We start from the raw sequence: 14891 nt of genomic DNA, 5'->3' as shown, positions 1-14891 counted from the left end.
TGTGGAGTTTTTCCTTCTCCCTTTGACCGCTTGGGTTTCCCACGGATAGTCCGGTTCCCTCCCACATTCCAACGACATCCCAAATGGCCTTTGTGTGTAGCAAATGGAATCAGTGGGTGGCAAATGGAATCAATGAAGTGTGCATGTTGGATGATGGGCCACGGGGAAACAAGGAGCAAGGGATTTGGGAATGATGGGCCAAAGGGCCAGTTCCTGTGCTGTACTTCGACGGTGGGATTTCCGGTGGGAGCGAGCATAGTTTGGATGGGCTGATTCTCCTCCTCTATGATAAGCAACGTTTACACAATCATCATAATTGATTGCTGCATTTCCCAGGGTCATAAGGAATAGGAGTAGAATGAGGACATTCGGCCCATCAAATCTACTCCGCCATGGCTGACCTATCTCTCCCTCCTAACCCCATTCTCCTGCCTTCTCCCTATAACCTCTGACACCTGTACACAGGGTCAAAGTGTCACACAGCAGGGAAACGGACCCTTCGGCCCAACTGGACAATGCCAGCCATTTCCTCGTGATAGCATAGCCACAGTTGAAGGATGTGAAGTTCCTGGAGAGATTGTAGAGTTGCCGTAGAAATATTTCCTTGTTCTCTTTCTTTCTCACACTTTCATCTTTCTCTCCTTCCTTTACTCTTGCTTTTTTTTTCCTCCTTTATTTCCCCCTCCTAAATTTTATTTTCTCCTTTGCTCCATTCTTGATTAGCAGTGGAGCGCAGGAACAGACCCTATAGCCCACATGTCCATGTCGACATACCAGGTTAAACATGCCTGATGAAGGGTCTCAACCCGAAACATCCATGTTCTCCAGAGATGCTGCCTGACCCGCCGAGTTACTCCAGAACTTTGTGTCCTTTTGAGGTTAAACTCGCCCCCTTTGCCTGCATGTGATCCATATCCCCATTCTCTCCAAATCCACGTGCCTATCTAAAAGCCTTTTAAATGCCACATTTATATCTGCCTCCACCACCACCCTTCACAACTCATTCCAGGCATCCACCGTTCACTCTGTAACTAAGAAATTGCTCTGCACATCTACTTTAAACTTGCCCCTTTCATCTTAAAGCTATGGCCTCTAGTCCATCTTGGAATAAAGATTTTAACTGTCTACCGTATCTATGCTTCTCATAATTTAATAAATTTCTATCGGGTCTCCCCTCAGCCTCCAGCGTTCCATAGAAAACAATCCAAGTTAGTCCAGCCTCTACTTATAACTAAAGCCTCGTCAGCCTGTGTCGAGCTCTCTAACTGGTACCACTGCATCATTTTCAAAGCCTCCACATACTTCCTGTATTGAGATGATTTGAACCGCACACAATATTCCAATTGCAGCTTAACCAAAGATTTAGAGAGCTGCATCATGACTTCCTGACTCTTATACTCAATGCCTGACCAATGAAGGTGAGCATACCAGATGCCTTTTTTACCACTCTATCTACTAGTGCTGACACTGTCAGGTAGCTGTGGACTTGCACTCCAAGATCCCTCTGTACATCAGTGCTGTTGAGTTCATAAGTCATAGGAGCAGAATTAAGCCATTCGGCCCTTCGAGTCTACTCTGCCATTCAATCATAGCTGATTTATCTTTCCCTCTCAACCCCATAACCCTTGAAAACCGTACTAATCAAGAATATGCCAATCTCCACCTTAAAAATACCCAATGACTTGGCCTCCACAGTAATCTGTGGCAATGAATTCCACAGATTCACCATCCTCTGTCTAAAGAAATTCCTCCTCATCTTTCTAAAGATACATCCTTTTTTTTCTGAGGCCGTGTCGTCTAGTCCTGGACTCTCCCACTTGTGGAAACATCTTCTCCAAATCCACTCTATCCATGCTGTTCACCATTTGGTAAGTTTCAATGAGATCCCCCCTCACCCTCCTAAACTCTGGTGAGTATTTTCCCAGTGCTGTCAAACGCTCATCATACGTTAACCCAAAGGGTTCTGCGATCAACCACAAACTTTCCCTTTATATTTGACCTCCCAAAGTACCATACCTCAAAGATCTCACTTAGGCGCTCTTCACTTTTGCTCTTTCCCACTTTCTCTTTCTCCCACCTCCCTGGCTCATCTCCCCCTTCATCCATTTCTTCCCCCCTCGCTCTGCAGAGTGGCTGCCAACATGTGACTCTGATTCTGCCCGCAGCACTGGCCTCGTTGATCGAGGAGTGCCCGGTGGGCACCGACTGCCCCTTTGACGGGTTCAGCGCCGCCATCCTGGAGCTCTTCAAGCTCACCATTGGGCTTGGCGACCTGGGCGTGCAGAAGCACTCGAGGTTCCCCATCTTCTTCCATACCCTGCTGGTGCTCTACGTCATCCTGACCTTCATCCTCCTGCTGAACATGCTGATCGCTCTGATGGGCGAGACCGTCACCAAGATCTCCAGCGAAAGCGAGAAGATCTGGAAACTCCAGGTGCATTTCCCGTTGGTTGTCGGTGGGGCAGCGGGAGCGGTTGGGGGTGAGTCGGGTCCCCCCCCGTTGCTGGAGGGGAGCTTCCGAAAGGGACAGTCACACTGGTGATATGACCAATAAGATCCACAGCAGATCACAGGACGAGAGAGATTGGTTCAGGCTGTCAGCTTGTGTCGAGCTGTCTAACTGGTCCCACACCTCTCCCTGTTATCCTCTGTCACCATTACCCAATTCCCTGTGGGAAAATACAGGCACAAGGAACTGCAGATGCTGGAAACTTCAGTAAAAAAACACAAAGTGCTGGAGTAACGCAACGGGTCAGGCAGCATCTCTGAAGGACATGGATAGGTGGCTTTTCAGGTTGGGACCCTTCTGCAGACCTGACTGATCTGAAGAGGAATTTCAACCCAAAACATTGTCCATCCATGTCCTCCAGAGATGCTGCCTGACCAGCTGAGTTCCTCCAGCACTTTGTGTCCCTTTGGTAAAACTTCAGGCAGCTTATCCCAGATCCCAGCTACATGGCACAAAAATGCTCTTCACCCCCCCTTGCTTTCTACACTCTTATGTTAACCTGGATCGTGTTTAGTATGTGCATGTTGGGCCGAAGGGCCTGTTCCTGTGCTGTACTGTCTGATGTTCTGTGATTCTGTTGGCTGACCTTGCTGCCCGGTGCCCCTCCTGCAGCCACCACCAGAGGCCACGGGCCTGACCTCTGTACCCTGCTGTGCCGGCTGTAAATACTCTCACTGACATTAATACTTTGAGAGAGATTCTCAAACTATAAACATCAAAGTCAGAAAGTTAAAATGTAAGAATCATCTATTTTCTTTCAAAGTAGCAAACTTCACACGACATGAAAGTTATTAAAGTGAAATCATTTTAAAAGGCCTGTTGGCCATTCTGATCCTCGTTGATTTTGATGGAGCCTGAACCCTTCTCCTGGACTGACTGGTGATCCACAGTGTCCAGGTACGGCAGCAATACCCGCGGGGCCAGTCCTTCCCTCAGTGATCTCCGGTTTAACAGTTCACGGCGCCCAGGACTGAGGACTGAGGCCGGCTGCAGGGATCCAGCCAGCCCCCCCTCCCCACTCCCATCCACCCACCCACTGCCGGGAATGGATTTCCAAACAAGGGGCGTTGATCCGAAGCTTTATTTCAGCAGATCTCTCTCCACAGCTGCTGACTGGCCTGCTGGCAGTGTCTATCATCTGCAGTGGTTTACCCCCACGGTTTGCTTCTCAAACCTTCCCTGCCTTCACCTGCATCACGCTCCTCCCCACCCCTTGCCCCTGGGGAATGCTCCTCCTCTCTCTGGTCCTGCCACTGGTCCGCAGTTTCACGGGAAGGAGGATCTGTGGTGCCAAGAGGGATGCGGGGCTGGTGACACGAGAGACTGCAGATGCTGGAATCTTCAGCAAAAAAACCCCAAAGTGTTGGAGGAACTCAGCAGGTCAGGCAGCATCTGTGGAGAGAGAAGGACAGGTGACAGAAACCAAAATGTTGTCTGACATTCCCGCCATGAATGCTGTTCATGGCAAGAATGTTGTTTTTATCCACGAGTAGTTGCTCAACAGCCAAACATTTGCAGCCTCCCTTTGGTCTGGTATGTTGTTGGTTCACATGCTTGATCAATGGTCTTTATCATTAATGTTTTATTATTATTAATGTTTAGTGTTTTCTGAGTCGCTCGTAACAGTCACTGTATTGTCATGTTGTTACTTATGGGCGGAGCACCAAGGCAAATTCCTTGTATGTGAATACTTGGCCAATAAACATACTTACTTTCCTCAACCGTAGAGGGAATTTCTCCAGCACTCAGTGTTTTAGAATGAGGATCTTCCCACCTCAGCCAAGAATCCATAAATCCCACTTTTCCCTGGAGAGTGGGAAGGACTGGGACACAAGGGGGGGGGGGCTGCAGGGACAGGTTGTGGGTGGATCAAGTGATGGGGGGGGGGGGGGGGGGGGGGGAAGAGTTGGGGTTGCGGGAGGAGGAGGGCAGCTTGAAGCAGAGGGGTGGAAAAGCCTCTCTCACAGCCGAGGACACAATGTAACTGAGTCTGATCTTCCCAGAGGGCGGTCACCACTCTCTACTTTGAGCGGACCCTGCCCCTCTGGCTCCGGACCAGGTGTAAAAACAACCACAGCTTCACGGAGGTGACGGTGGGACTCACGCCCGAGGGGAGAGAGGATCGGCGCTGGTGCCTGAGGTAAAGAGCAACTCCCAGTCCCAGCGATCGATGAGGCCTTGTGATGGTGGTGACGGGAGGGGGTCTCATTAGTTCACCTGAGCCCCTGTTCCCAGCTCCCGAGAGTATTAGAGTCAGTGGCAACACCGCTGTTACATTATTGGACAGGTTTAATCGAGAGAAGGTGCAGAGAAGGTTTACCATGACGTTACCTGGAGTGGAGCTTTATCAGCAGAGAAGATAGACTGGGTCTGCTCTCCCTGAGCGAAGGAGGTTGAGAGGAGACATGGTAGAGGTACATACAATTATGAGAGGCCTAGATAGGGAGCCTTGTCTCCCAGGTTAGGGATGTGTAAAACTAGAGGGCAAAGGTTTAATGGAGTTTGAGGGGTAAATCTTTCCAAGTTGTATCTGGAACGAGGTGGTGCAGGCAGGAACAATAACACCATTTAAGAGACACCTGGCAGGTTCTTCAATGAGCGGGGCCGAGAGAGGGATAGACTTAATACAGACAAGTGGGATTAATAATGGTCAGCATGGATGCGTGGGCTGAAGGGCCTGTTTCTGTGCTGATTGATTCTACGACTATCGGGGAGCGTCAAAATGATGGTTTTAGATGTGATTGGAAGGTGGAGAGGGAGGGCAGGAAGTGTGAGGAGGGGAATCCCAGAGATCAGGGACTGGGACCACGGAGGGGTGTAGGAGCCGGAGAGGATTACAGAATTAGGGCGGGGTGTAGCGGCCAGAGTGGGTACCAGAGCTGGGGAGGTGATTAGGGGCTGGAGTGGATTGCAGAGAAAGGCACGGTTTGTCCAGGGAATGTTTGGAAAAGAATTGATAAGTGAAGATGCTCCTGGACTGAGCACTAGGGTGTGCCGCCCGTTTGTGAGACAGGGGTTGAGTCTGGGGTGTGATGGGTGACCCGCGGGGCTGCAGAGACCCGGTGACCCCAGGTGCAAGGAGAGCAGGAGGGTGAGGGAGAGAGTCAGACCATCAGACCAACCCAATCCCTAGTGTGTGGGGGGGGTGAAGGCCCTCATTGTGGAATAGTCTACAACGGGGTGAGGGTGAGAGGGAGGGGGGGGGTTGAGTGACTGCAGGGTGTGAGGGGGGGGGTGACTGCAGGGTGTGAGGGGGGGGGTGTCCTGCTGTCTAATTGACCTGCTCCTCTGATCACCACGCCACAGGTTAAACGAGACGAAGTGGAGCGAGTGGGACACTCGGATAGAGACCCTGGCAGAGACGGGCTAGATACAGCCTTTCTGTAGCGCCTGTCACCTCCACAGGACATCTCACAACATGGCCCAACCACAGGTCTAAACAAAGGTCTTCGCTGTTACCAGAGACACAGCAAGATTCCACAGATTGTGAGGTTAATGATAGAATGGACTCCTTTATTGACATTGATTGAGGCAGATACTTCATGCCCCAGAGCAGGTGGACTGGGCCTTATTCCTAATTCAAAGGCTCGCCCCTCCCATAATGTGGCACTCCTTCACCGCCTCTCCCAGAGCGCGTCACTCCCTCACCGCTCCTCCCGTGGTGCGGCGCTGTTTGGTACTGGGGAGCCCAGGTGCTGTGGGAAGTGTCGGTCTGGTCTGTGGTCAGATCCCTCCTGCTTGCCGCTCCATCCCGCCGTCTCTCCTGTTGCGGGTGTGATGGGCCCTAGTTCCCTGAGTTGGACTGTGTCCGTCTCCACGTCAGCCTCTGCTGCTGCTCAACTCTCTTTACTCCAGAGTATCTTTCATGAAGTTGCTCCTTTCTTTGGCAAACAAACTTCATGAAGATTTTGAGGATAGTGAGTTCTCCACCAACCTTTTGCCTCTCCCACCACGACCCCTTCACATAATTTAGAACAGTACAGCACAAGACCAGGCCCTGCATAACTTGATAAGTCAAAATAATCTCCTCTGCCTGCATGTGATCCATATCGCTCCATTCCCTGCCTATCCATATGCCTATCTAAAAGCCTCTTAAACACCAGGTTCAATAACTTGTCCCGCACATCTCCTTCAAACTTTGCCCCTCTTAACTTTGACATTTCCATCCTAAAAAACAGGTTCTGTATGTCTGCCCCACCTATGCCTCCCATAGATGTATGAGCTTCACCAGACACCACTGTCTCTTCGAAATGAAATCTATCAGTAAAACGGCAGGAGACTATTGAATTTGACAAGCTATCACCTATATTGATACGTGTAATGATGCTCTATTAAACAATGAAACATAGAGCCTTTAGTAATTTTCACTTACAGGAACAAAAACTAAGTGTACTTTTTGTAACTTTGTTGGTGCCTTTTGTGGCGTCTCTTTTCTGTACTTTATATGCAATGACAAAGAATTTCACTGTACCTCGGTACATGTGACAATAAAGTATTATCAAATAAACTAACAAAAGGACCTTTATTTTTTGAAAATTCCATTGGGAAAAAAATTGTTATTGTGTGTCTGAATCTCTCTGAAACCCCCTTTCCCCCAATGTCATGTGCTTTAATAACACAAGGTAAGTCTTTAGCTACTTGAGGCAATGCTTCCTGTGGATGGCTTCCATGGTGACCAGGTCAGTATCTGTGTAAGAAGGAACTGCAGTAGCTGGTTTAAACCAAAGATAGACACAAAATGCTGGAGTAACTCAGCAGGGCAGGCAGCATCTCGAGAGAAGGAATGAGTGACGTTTTGGATCGAGACCCTTCTTCAGACATTCAGACCCTTCTTTGAGACCCTTCTTCGGTCAGTGTCTGTGGTGGACTGGGCAATGTCCACTACTTTCTGCAGCCTCCTTCATTCCTGAGCATTCAAATTCTGAACGAGGCGTGATGAAATCATATGATAGCATAATCGGCGACATAGTGGGTTCAAAGAAAGATTTATTTGTGCTGATGCAAGGGGAAAATTAAGGAATTTCACAAAGATATCTCCACATAGGATATCTCCACATATCCCTATTTTCCAGCAATAGGGAACAAGATGCTAATTTCCGAGTATGAAAATGGTCATAACATTTTTAATACTGAAGATATGAAAGTGCATTAGGCATGAAATTAAACTTCTTTTTATACTTTATCTGATGGTGTAAATTGCAGCCTTGATTTTTAAAATCTCAACATTTTGTAACATTACTAGAAAATGTACCTGCATCTTGGAGGCCGAAGGTTAGGTTGTTAGCCAAGGAAGATAGACTTTGTTATCCCTCATTACAGCAAAATCAAGAACGATGTTGCTGTACTGAGGCATAGCCAAGTCTATTCCTCATTGCCAGCAGCTGATGGGAAGTGGCTGTAAAGTGGGAAGTGGCTGTAAAAGGACAGTGCTGCTGGGGGGGGGGGGGGGGGGGGGGGGGGGGGAGTTCCTTCCACAGCGTGTGGGTAGTCTGAAGTTTGGAGAAAGAGACTTGAAAATGATACGGTGAAGAAGTTAAGACCAATCACTGCTTTCTTGGGTCAGCCACAGACAGAGGCAACAAGTGCCAGCGGTGAAGCAGATACATTGCTACTAACACAAGGAAATCAGTCTGGTGGAGCTATCCAGCTATCTACTAGCATTCAACCAGAAGTAAACCTCCCTGAAACTGAAACAGCAAAGCAAGACCTGGAACAGCAAGCTGAATATGAGGAAGCAGCCATGATGCTAGCTCAAAATGAAAATATAGATATGATTGATGATGCCAAATATAGATGTACTGCAACAGACATTGGTTTGTGGACATATTGATCACATGAGGTCGTATCCTATTATGTAGAAAGCGGCCCCTCTCAAGTTCAGCATCGTTGTGGACCATTTTCAAATTCCAAGCGAGTGTATAAAAATCAGTCTAGGTCTTGCACCAAGGCTCTTTTTTATTCAACAAAAGTCAATGGAGAACCATATAGCCGAGAGTGGCTTGTGTATTCTCCACCAAAAGACCGGATATATTGCTTTGTTTGTAAACTCTTTCCAAACATTACATCTTATTCTTCTCCTACATCTTTAGCTTCTGAAGGGTTTGATGATTGGCGAAACCCCTATCTTATCCAAACTCAGAGAAGCACAGGTATGCCATGTTGTCCTACTTAACAAGAAAGCAAGGGCAAACGTTAACTTCAAAGCTACAGAAACAAATAAAAGCAGAGCAGCAGTACTGGCGGCATGTCCTGGAGAGAATTGCCACCGTAATATGCACTCTTGCACAACGAAGCTTACCATTCAGTGGAGACAATGAACAATTTGGATCTCCACATAACGGCAATTATCTTGGTCTTTTAGAGCTAGTTGCAAAATTGGATCAATTTTTACTGTCTTATTTCAATTGGTATGGTAACTCCGGATCAGGAAATCCCTCTTATTTGTCCAAAACTGTATGTGAGGAAATAATTCAACTCATGGCAAAATGAGTTAAGGATGCAATTCTGGCTGACTTGAAAAAGGCTGGATATTTCAGCTTGTCAGTGGATTCCACCCATGACATTTCACATACTGATCAGTTGACTTTAATTATCAGATATGTATCACCTGAAGACGGTTTACCAAGTGTGAGATTTTTTAACTTTCCTTGAGCTAAAAGACCACTCGGGAGAAAGCATGGCTGATAAAACACCCTACTGGGATGTGTGAGGAATGCCATCAGCCGGAAACAGTTCAGCATGCTCTAGTTGCATGTAGAAGATATGCAACAGAAAGAAGAGTTTTGATCAATGAAATGAAGAAAATTGGAATGACAGATATATCAGAAAAGAACATTCTAGAATATGGAGGGGGAGGAAAAGGAGTAAATTTGTTGTTTAATTTCTTGAGGGCCTCTGGCTTTATAAAAAGGATATAAAGTAAAGACATGAGGACTGTGGAGTGGAGCCAGAAGGTGCCAGCAATGCAACATTGCGGATGCCGGCTGCCGGAAAACTCCAAAGAAGAAGAAGAAGAAGAAGCAACCTGGCTGGTAGGTACAAGGGTGTTTAACTGTGAGGAGGATCTCACAACGGAGCTTGATAGAACTGAGTGGGAAAATGCATGCAGATGAGGGCATGTCTTATGACCCACTTTGGCTGCAAAAAAACTGAAAAGTAGGTATCTAAATGGGCAGTGATTAGCTGTGGGGAGATGCTAGGAGGCTGCAAGGTGACTTGGTCATTGAAAGTAGGCATGAGGTGTGCAGGTGGTGAAGAAATAAATGGCATGTTAGCAGTCATAGCAAAAAGGATTTGAGTTAGGAGCAGTGAGGTTATGCAGTTGTACAGGGTTTGGTGGCAAACACCTGGAGTAAAGCGTACAGTTTTGGTATCTAAATGGTGCCATAGATCAGCAAAAGGGGAGAGATGCAACGAGACCTGGGATGGGGTGTGAAGAAAGATGGTAGACTCGTCTTGTACTCAAGAGTGGGCATCTCTGGAATTCTCTGCAGAAGGTGGTGAGGAAAGTAAAGGCTGTATTTAAGATTAGTTAGATGTGGCCCATAGCAAAAGGGATTTGTAGGATAGGAGCAGGTACAGGTTACTGAGTTGGATGATCAGCCATGATGTATTGAATGGGGTGCAGGCTCGAAGGGTGAGACCACACCTGGAGTATTTTGCGTACTAGTTTTGGTCGCTAAAATTGAGGAGATTGACATTTATGCTACAAAATAAGGGGGACCGGTAGATGCAGAAGAAAGTTCCCCATGTTGTGATTCCAGGACATGGGTCAGGCTTTCATAGAGGGGAAAGACTGGATGAGACTCGAGAAAAAAAAAAATTCACACAGAGAGTGGTGAATCTCTGGAACTCTCTGCCACAGAAGGTAGTTGAGGCCAGTTCATAGGCTGTATTTAAGATGGAGTTAGATGTGGCCCTTGTGGCTAAGGGGATCAGGGGGTATGGAGAGAAGGCAGGTACGGGGTACTGAGTTGGATGATGAGCCATGATCTTATTGAATGGCGGTGCAGGCTCGAAGTGCCGAATGGCCTACTCCTGCACCTATTTTCTATGTTTCTACTCTGCCATCACCAAGCCACAGCTTCAATTCGCCACTGATTCCACTCCATTCCTACTGCTCTATGATCTTTGTCTTTGGTTCCAGATCACAGGAATTCTCACCCCAAACCTTTCGGCTCCCCAATTCACTCCTCCCCTCCCTACAATTCACGCCTCCTCCCCGCCAATTCACGCCCCTCTAATTCCCCCCCCCCCCCCATTGCAATTCACTTCACCCCAACCTAACCACCCGCAGTGGGTTTTACCACATGCTCGAAGGTTGCCTGTTGGGGCCGGGGGCCGGCTTCGTTACACAACGCTCCTGTAAAGTAGCTTGCGATTTCACCGAAGGCACAACAGAACACGTTGGTGTCTGTCTGTGGGGGCACAAACAGGACTCCACATGTTTACAAACAAGACTACATCTCAGCGAGTTGTGCGAAAGAGGAGATCTCGGTCGACTTGTCGGGCGAGTAAACAGAGCAGGTGGAGCGCGACGGAAGTTAACCCCTTCAGCACCGCGGGTACAGATTGCACGGTGAATCGCCGCGTTCATCCATCCTTTCAGCATGTTATTTCCCCGTGCTTCGTGTCGCCAACAATGCATTGGCAGACAGACCGATTAGCTTTGCCAATGCCAATGTTATGGGCCGCACAACGACGCAGCTGGTAGAGCTGCTGCCTCATAACGCCAGAGATCACGGATTACATCCTGATCACGGGTGCTGTCTGCTGATTACTGTGGAGTTTGCACCTTAGCAGCATAGAACAATAGGTGTAGGAGGAGGCCATTCGGCCCTTCGAGCCAGCAACGCCATTCAACATGATCATGGCTGATCATCTAACATCAGTACTCCGTCCCTGCTTTCTCCCCATATACCCTGATTCCTTTAGCCGCAAGAGCTAAATCTCTCTCTTGAAAACATCCAGTGAATCGCCCTCCACTGCCTGTGGAAGAGAATTCCACATATACACAACTCTCTGGGTGAATTTTATTTTCCTCCTCTCAGTCCTAAATGACCTACGGTCCTACCCCTCATTCTTAAACTGTGACCATTGGTTCTGAACTCCGCCAACATCGGGAGCATTTTTCTTGCATCTAGCCTGTCCAATCCTTTAAGAATTATATATGTTTCTATAAGATTGCCTGTCATCCTTCTAAATTCCAGTGAATGCAATCCCAGTCGACCCATTCTTTCATCATATGTCAGTCCCGCCATTCCGGGAATTAACCTGGTGAACCTACGCTGCAAGAATGTTCTTCCTCAAATTAGGAACCCAAAACTGCTCACAATACTCCAGGTGCGGTCTCACCATGGCCCTGTACAACTGTAGTAGGACCTCCTTGCTCCTGAACTTATATCCTCTCGCAACTGCCAACATGCCATTTGCTTTCTTCACTGCCTGCAGAACCTGCATGCTTACCTTCCCTCTGCGACCGCGAGTGTTTCCTCCCACATCACAAAGACGTGCGGGTTTGCAGGTAAATTGCACCCAGTGTGTAGGAAGTGTGTGTAGAAGTGTGATAGCATAGAACTAGTGTGAACGACATGGCGTGGACTAAAGGGCCTGCTTCCACTCTATCTCTAAACTCAAGGCGCCTACCAGACTGATTCCTGGGATGTCAGGACTGTCTAATGAAGAAAGACTGGATAGACTTGGTTTATACCCTCTAGAATTTAGGAGATTGAGAGGGGATCTTATAGAAACGTACAAAATTCTTAAGGGGTTGGACAGGCTAGATGCAGGAAGATTGTTCCCGATGTTGGGGAAGTCACAAGGGGTCACAGCTTAAGGATAAAGGGGAAATCCTTTAAAACCGAGATGAGAAAAACTTTTTTTCACACAGAGAGTGGTGAATCTTTGGAACTCTCTGCCACAGAGGGTAGTTGAGGCCAGTTCATTGGCTATATTGAAGAGGAAGTTAGATGTGGCCCTTGTGGCTAAGGGGTTCAGAGGGTATGGAGAGAAGGCAGGCACGGGATACTGAGTTGGATGATCAGCCATGATCCTATTGAATGGCGGTGCAGGCTCGAAGGGCCGAATGGCCTCTACTCCTGCGCCTAATTTCTATGTCTATGTTTCTATGTGATGCAGCAGAATTGTACAACACAGAATCAGGCCCTTCGGCCCACCTTGCCAATGCCGGCCAAGCTGGCATTCTGTGCTGTCCCATTTAGCCCATAACAGTCTGAACCCTTCCTAACCATATATTTGTCCAAATGGCAGAGCTGCCGCATCAGCGACCCTGGTTCAAATCCCGACCGCAGACACTAAAGCCCGTGTCCACGCGGGTTTCCTAATGTCCCAGGGATGAATTGGTTGATGTGTTAATAGGTTGGAATGACAGACACTGGCCCGTGGACCAACTCACTTAGCCACCCATCTTCCATCACCACTGCCCCAAGTCCAACAATATTATAATATTACAATATTCAATATTACAAACTTCAATATTACAATCCCAATCTTGCGTTCAAACCCCATGGCCAGCCCCCTCACCCACCCTCCAATCCTACAACCACCCTTCCGGGTCTTTGAGCTCCTCGACTCTCGTTCGTGGCCGCCCACCCCGATCCCCCTCCCTCGCGCCCCTTCCTTGACCCAGATCAGGGTCAGAAGAGGTCGCCTGGGGGCCTCCTATGAAAAATGTGTTTCCTTCCCGTTTCTAGTTACACAAGCGGAACCAAGCAACGAATCGATTCACCCTTCTACTTTGTATCCTTCCCGTTGTACATGATTTCAAATCAGACAGACTTGGTCTCTATGAAAATTCACGTCTGAAATAATGCTCAGAAATGTCTAGGTTCTAGAAAGACATCTCCCCTCACTCCCTGCAATTGTAAACGAGATCCAGGCTACAAGCGGTGTACTTCTGTCCAGCCCATCACCCGTTGTCAGGCGGGCATGGGCTAGTTGGGCCGAGTGGCCTCATTCTTTTTTCAAGAGAGTTAGATTTAGCTCGTGGGGCGAAGGGAATCAAGGGATATGGGGAAAAGCCGGAATGGGGTATTGGTTTTGGATGATTAACCATGATCATAATGAATGGCAGTGCTGGCTCAAACGGCCGAATGGCCTATTCCTGAAACTGTTTTTGTATGTTTCTATTCTGTTTCATACAGTGGATTTTAGAAACATAGAAATTAGGTGCAGGAGTAGGCCATTCGGCCCTTCGAGCCTGCACCGCCATTCAATATGATCATGGCTGATCATCCAACTCAGTATCCCGTACCTGCCTTCTCTCCATACCCCCTGATCCCCTTAGCCACAAGGGCCACATCTAACTCCCTCTTAAATATAGCCAATGAACTGGCCTCAACTACCCTCTGTGGCAGAGAGTTCCAGAGATTCACCACTCTCTGTGTGATAAAAGTTCTCCTCATCTCGGTTTTAAAGGATTTCCCCCTTATCCTTAAGCTGTGACCCCTTGTCCTGGACTTCCCTAACATCGGGAACAATCTTCCTGCATCTAGCCTGTCCAACCTCTTAAGAATTTTGTACGTTTCTATAAGATCCCCTCTCAATCTCCAAAATTTTCTTCGAGATCTTCGGTTTCTTCCCACATTGCAAAAACGGACAGAATTGTAGGTTAATTGTAAAATGTAAAAAATGTCCCCAGTGTGTGTGGGATAGTGTTAATGTGCAGGGGTCGCTGGTCGGCACGGACCCGGTGGGCCGAACGGCCTGTTTCCGTGCTGTATCTCTAAACTAAACTAAACGGTCCACCTCACCCAAACCAGCCAAATGAGCAACCATCCGTGTTAATCCCATATTCCAGCACCTGGCATTTGGACCATTTAGTGTGGGGCCAGACACTAGATGCAATCAGCGACTCCGCGTCCACTACTCTCCCCGCGGTGTCAAACTCCCCACGGATCCTCTCTGAACCTCTGTTACACCTAAATCTGTCTCTAAATTCAACACGTTCTTGCAACTCGTTCTTTCAAACATCTTCAATCTCTATAAAGCGCTGGAACTTTTTGAAGTGAAACCACACAGATTATTTACACATCAGTATAGCCGCTGGCCCTAACAAGGTGCGGCGCTCCCTCATTGCCCCTCCCGCCGTGCGGCGCTCCCTCGTTGCCCTAGGATGAGCTCCACAAAGGTCTCTGACGGGAGTCTCCTTTCAGACTAATAAGCCACCTCGCCGTCGCCCCACCTCACCTCATTCCATCCGCGCCGGATGCCATTTAAGAGTCGGATTACACAACGCGCTGCCGAGTTTTGGCTCGAGTTCCTCGTTCAGCGGCGAGAGGGACAGGCACAGACACCGACCCGGAGCCGACAGCTAGTCTATTCCAGCTGGAATTTGTATGCGCGGAAAAGTTGATCAGATCTT

At 48.1% G+C, this 14891-nt stretch overlaps 1 protein-coding gene across 1 annotated transcript in view; it reads left to right on the top strand.

Moving 5' to 3' along the window:
- Nucleotides 1-14891, top strand: part of LOC129710452 (uncharacterized) — a 74090-nt gene that overhangs the window by 27305 nt on the left and 31894 nt on the right. The window contains exons 17-20 of the mRNA XM_055657407.1: nucleotides 2166-2434; nucleotides 4513-4649; nucleotides 5816-5874; nucleotides 7404-7477. Coding sequence (XP_055513382.1) covers nucleotides 2166-2434; nucleotides 4513-4649; nucleotides 5816-5874; nucleotides 7404-7477 — 539 coding nt within the window. The remainder of the gene's footprint in view (nucleotides 1-2165; nucleotides 2435-4512; nucleotides 4650-5815; nucleotides 5875-7403; nucleotides 7478-14891) is intronic.

Source organism: Leucoraja erinacea, chromosome 28, assembly GCF_028641065.1.
Source record: "Leucoraja erinacea ecotype New England chromosome 28, Leri_hhj_1, whole genome shotgun sequence".
Taxonomy (NCBI): Eukaryota; Metazoa; Chordata; class Chondrichthyes; order Rajiformes; family Rajidae; genus Leucoraja; species Leucoraja erinaceus.
This window is presented reverse-complemented; position numbering and strand designations above follow the sequence as displayed.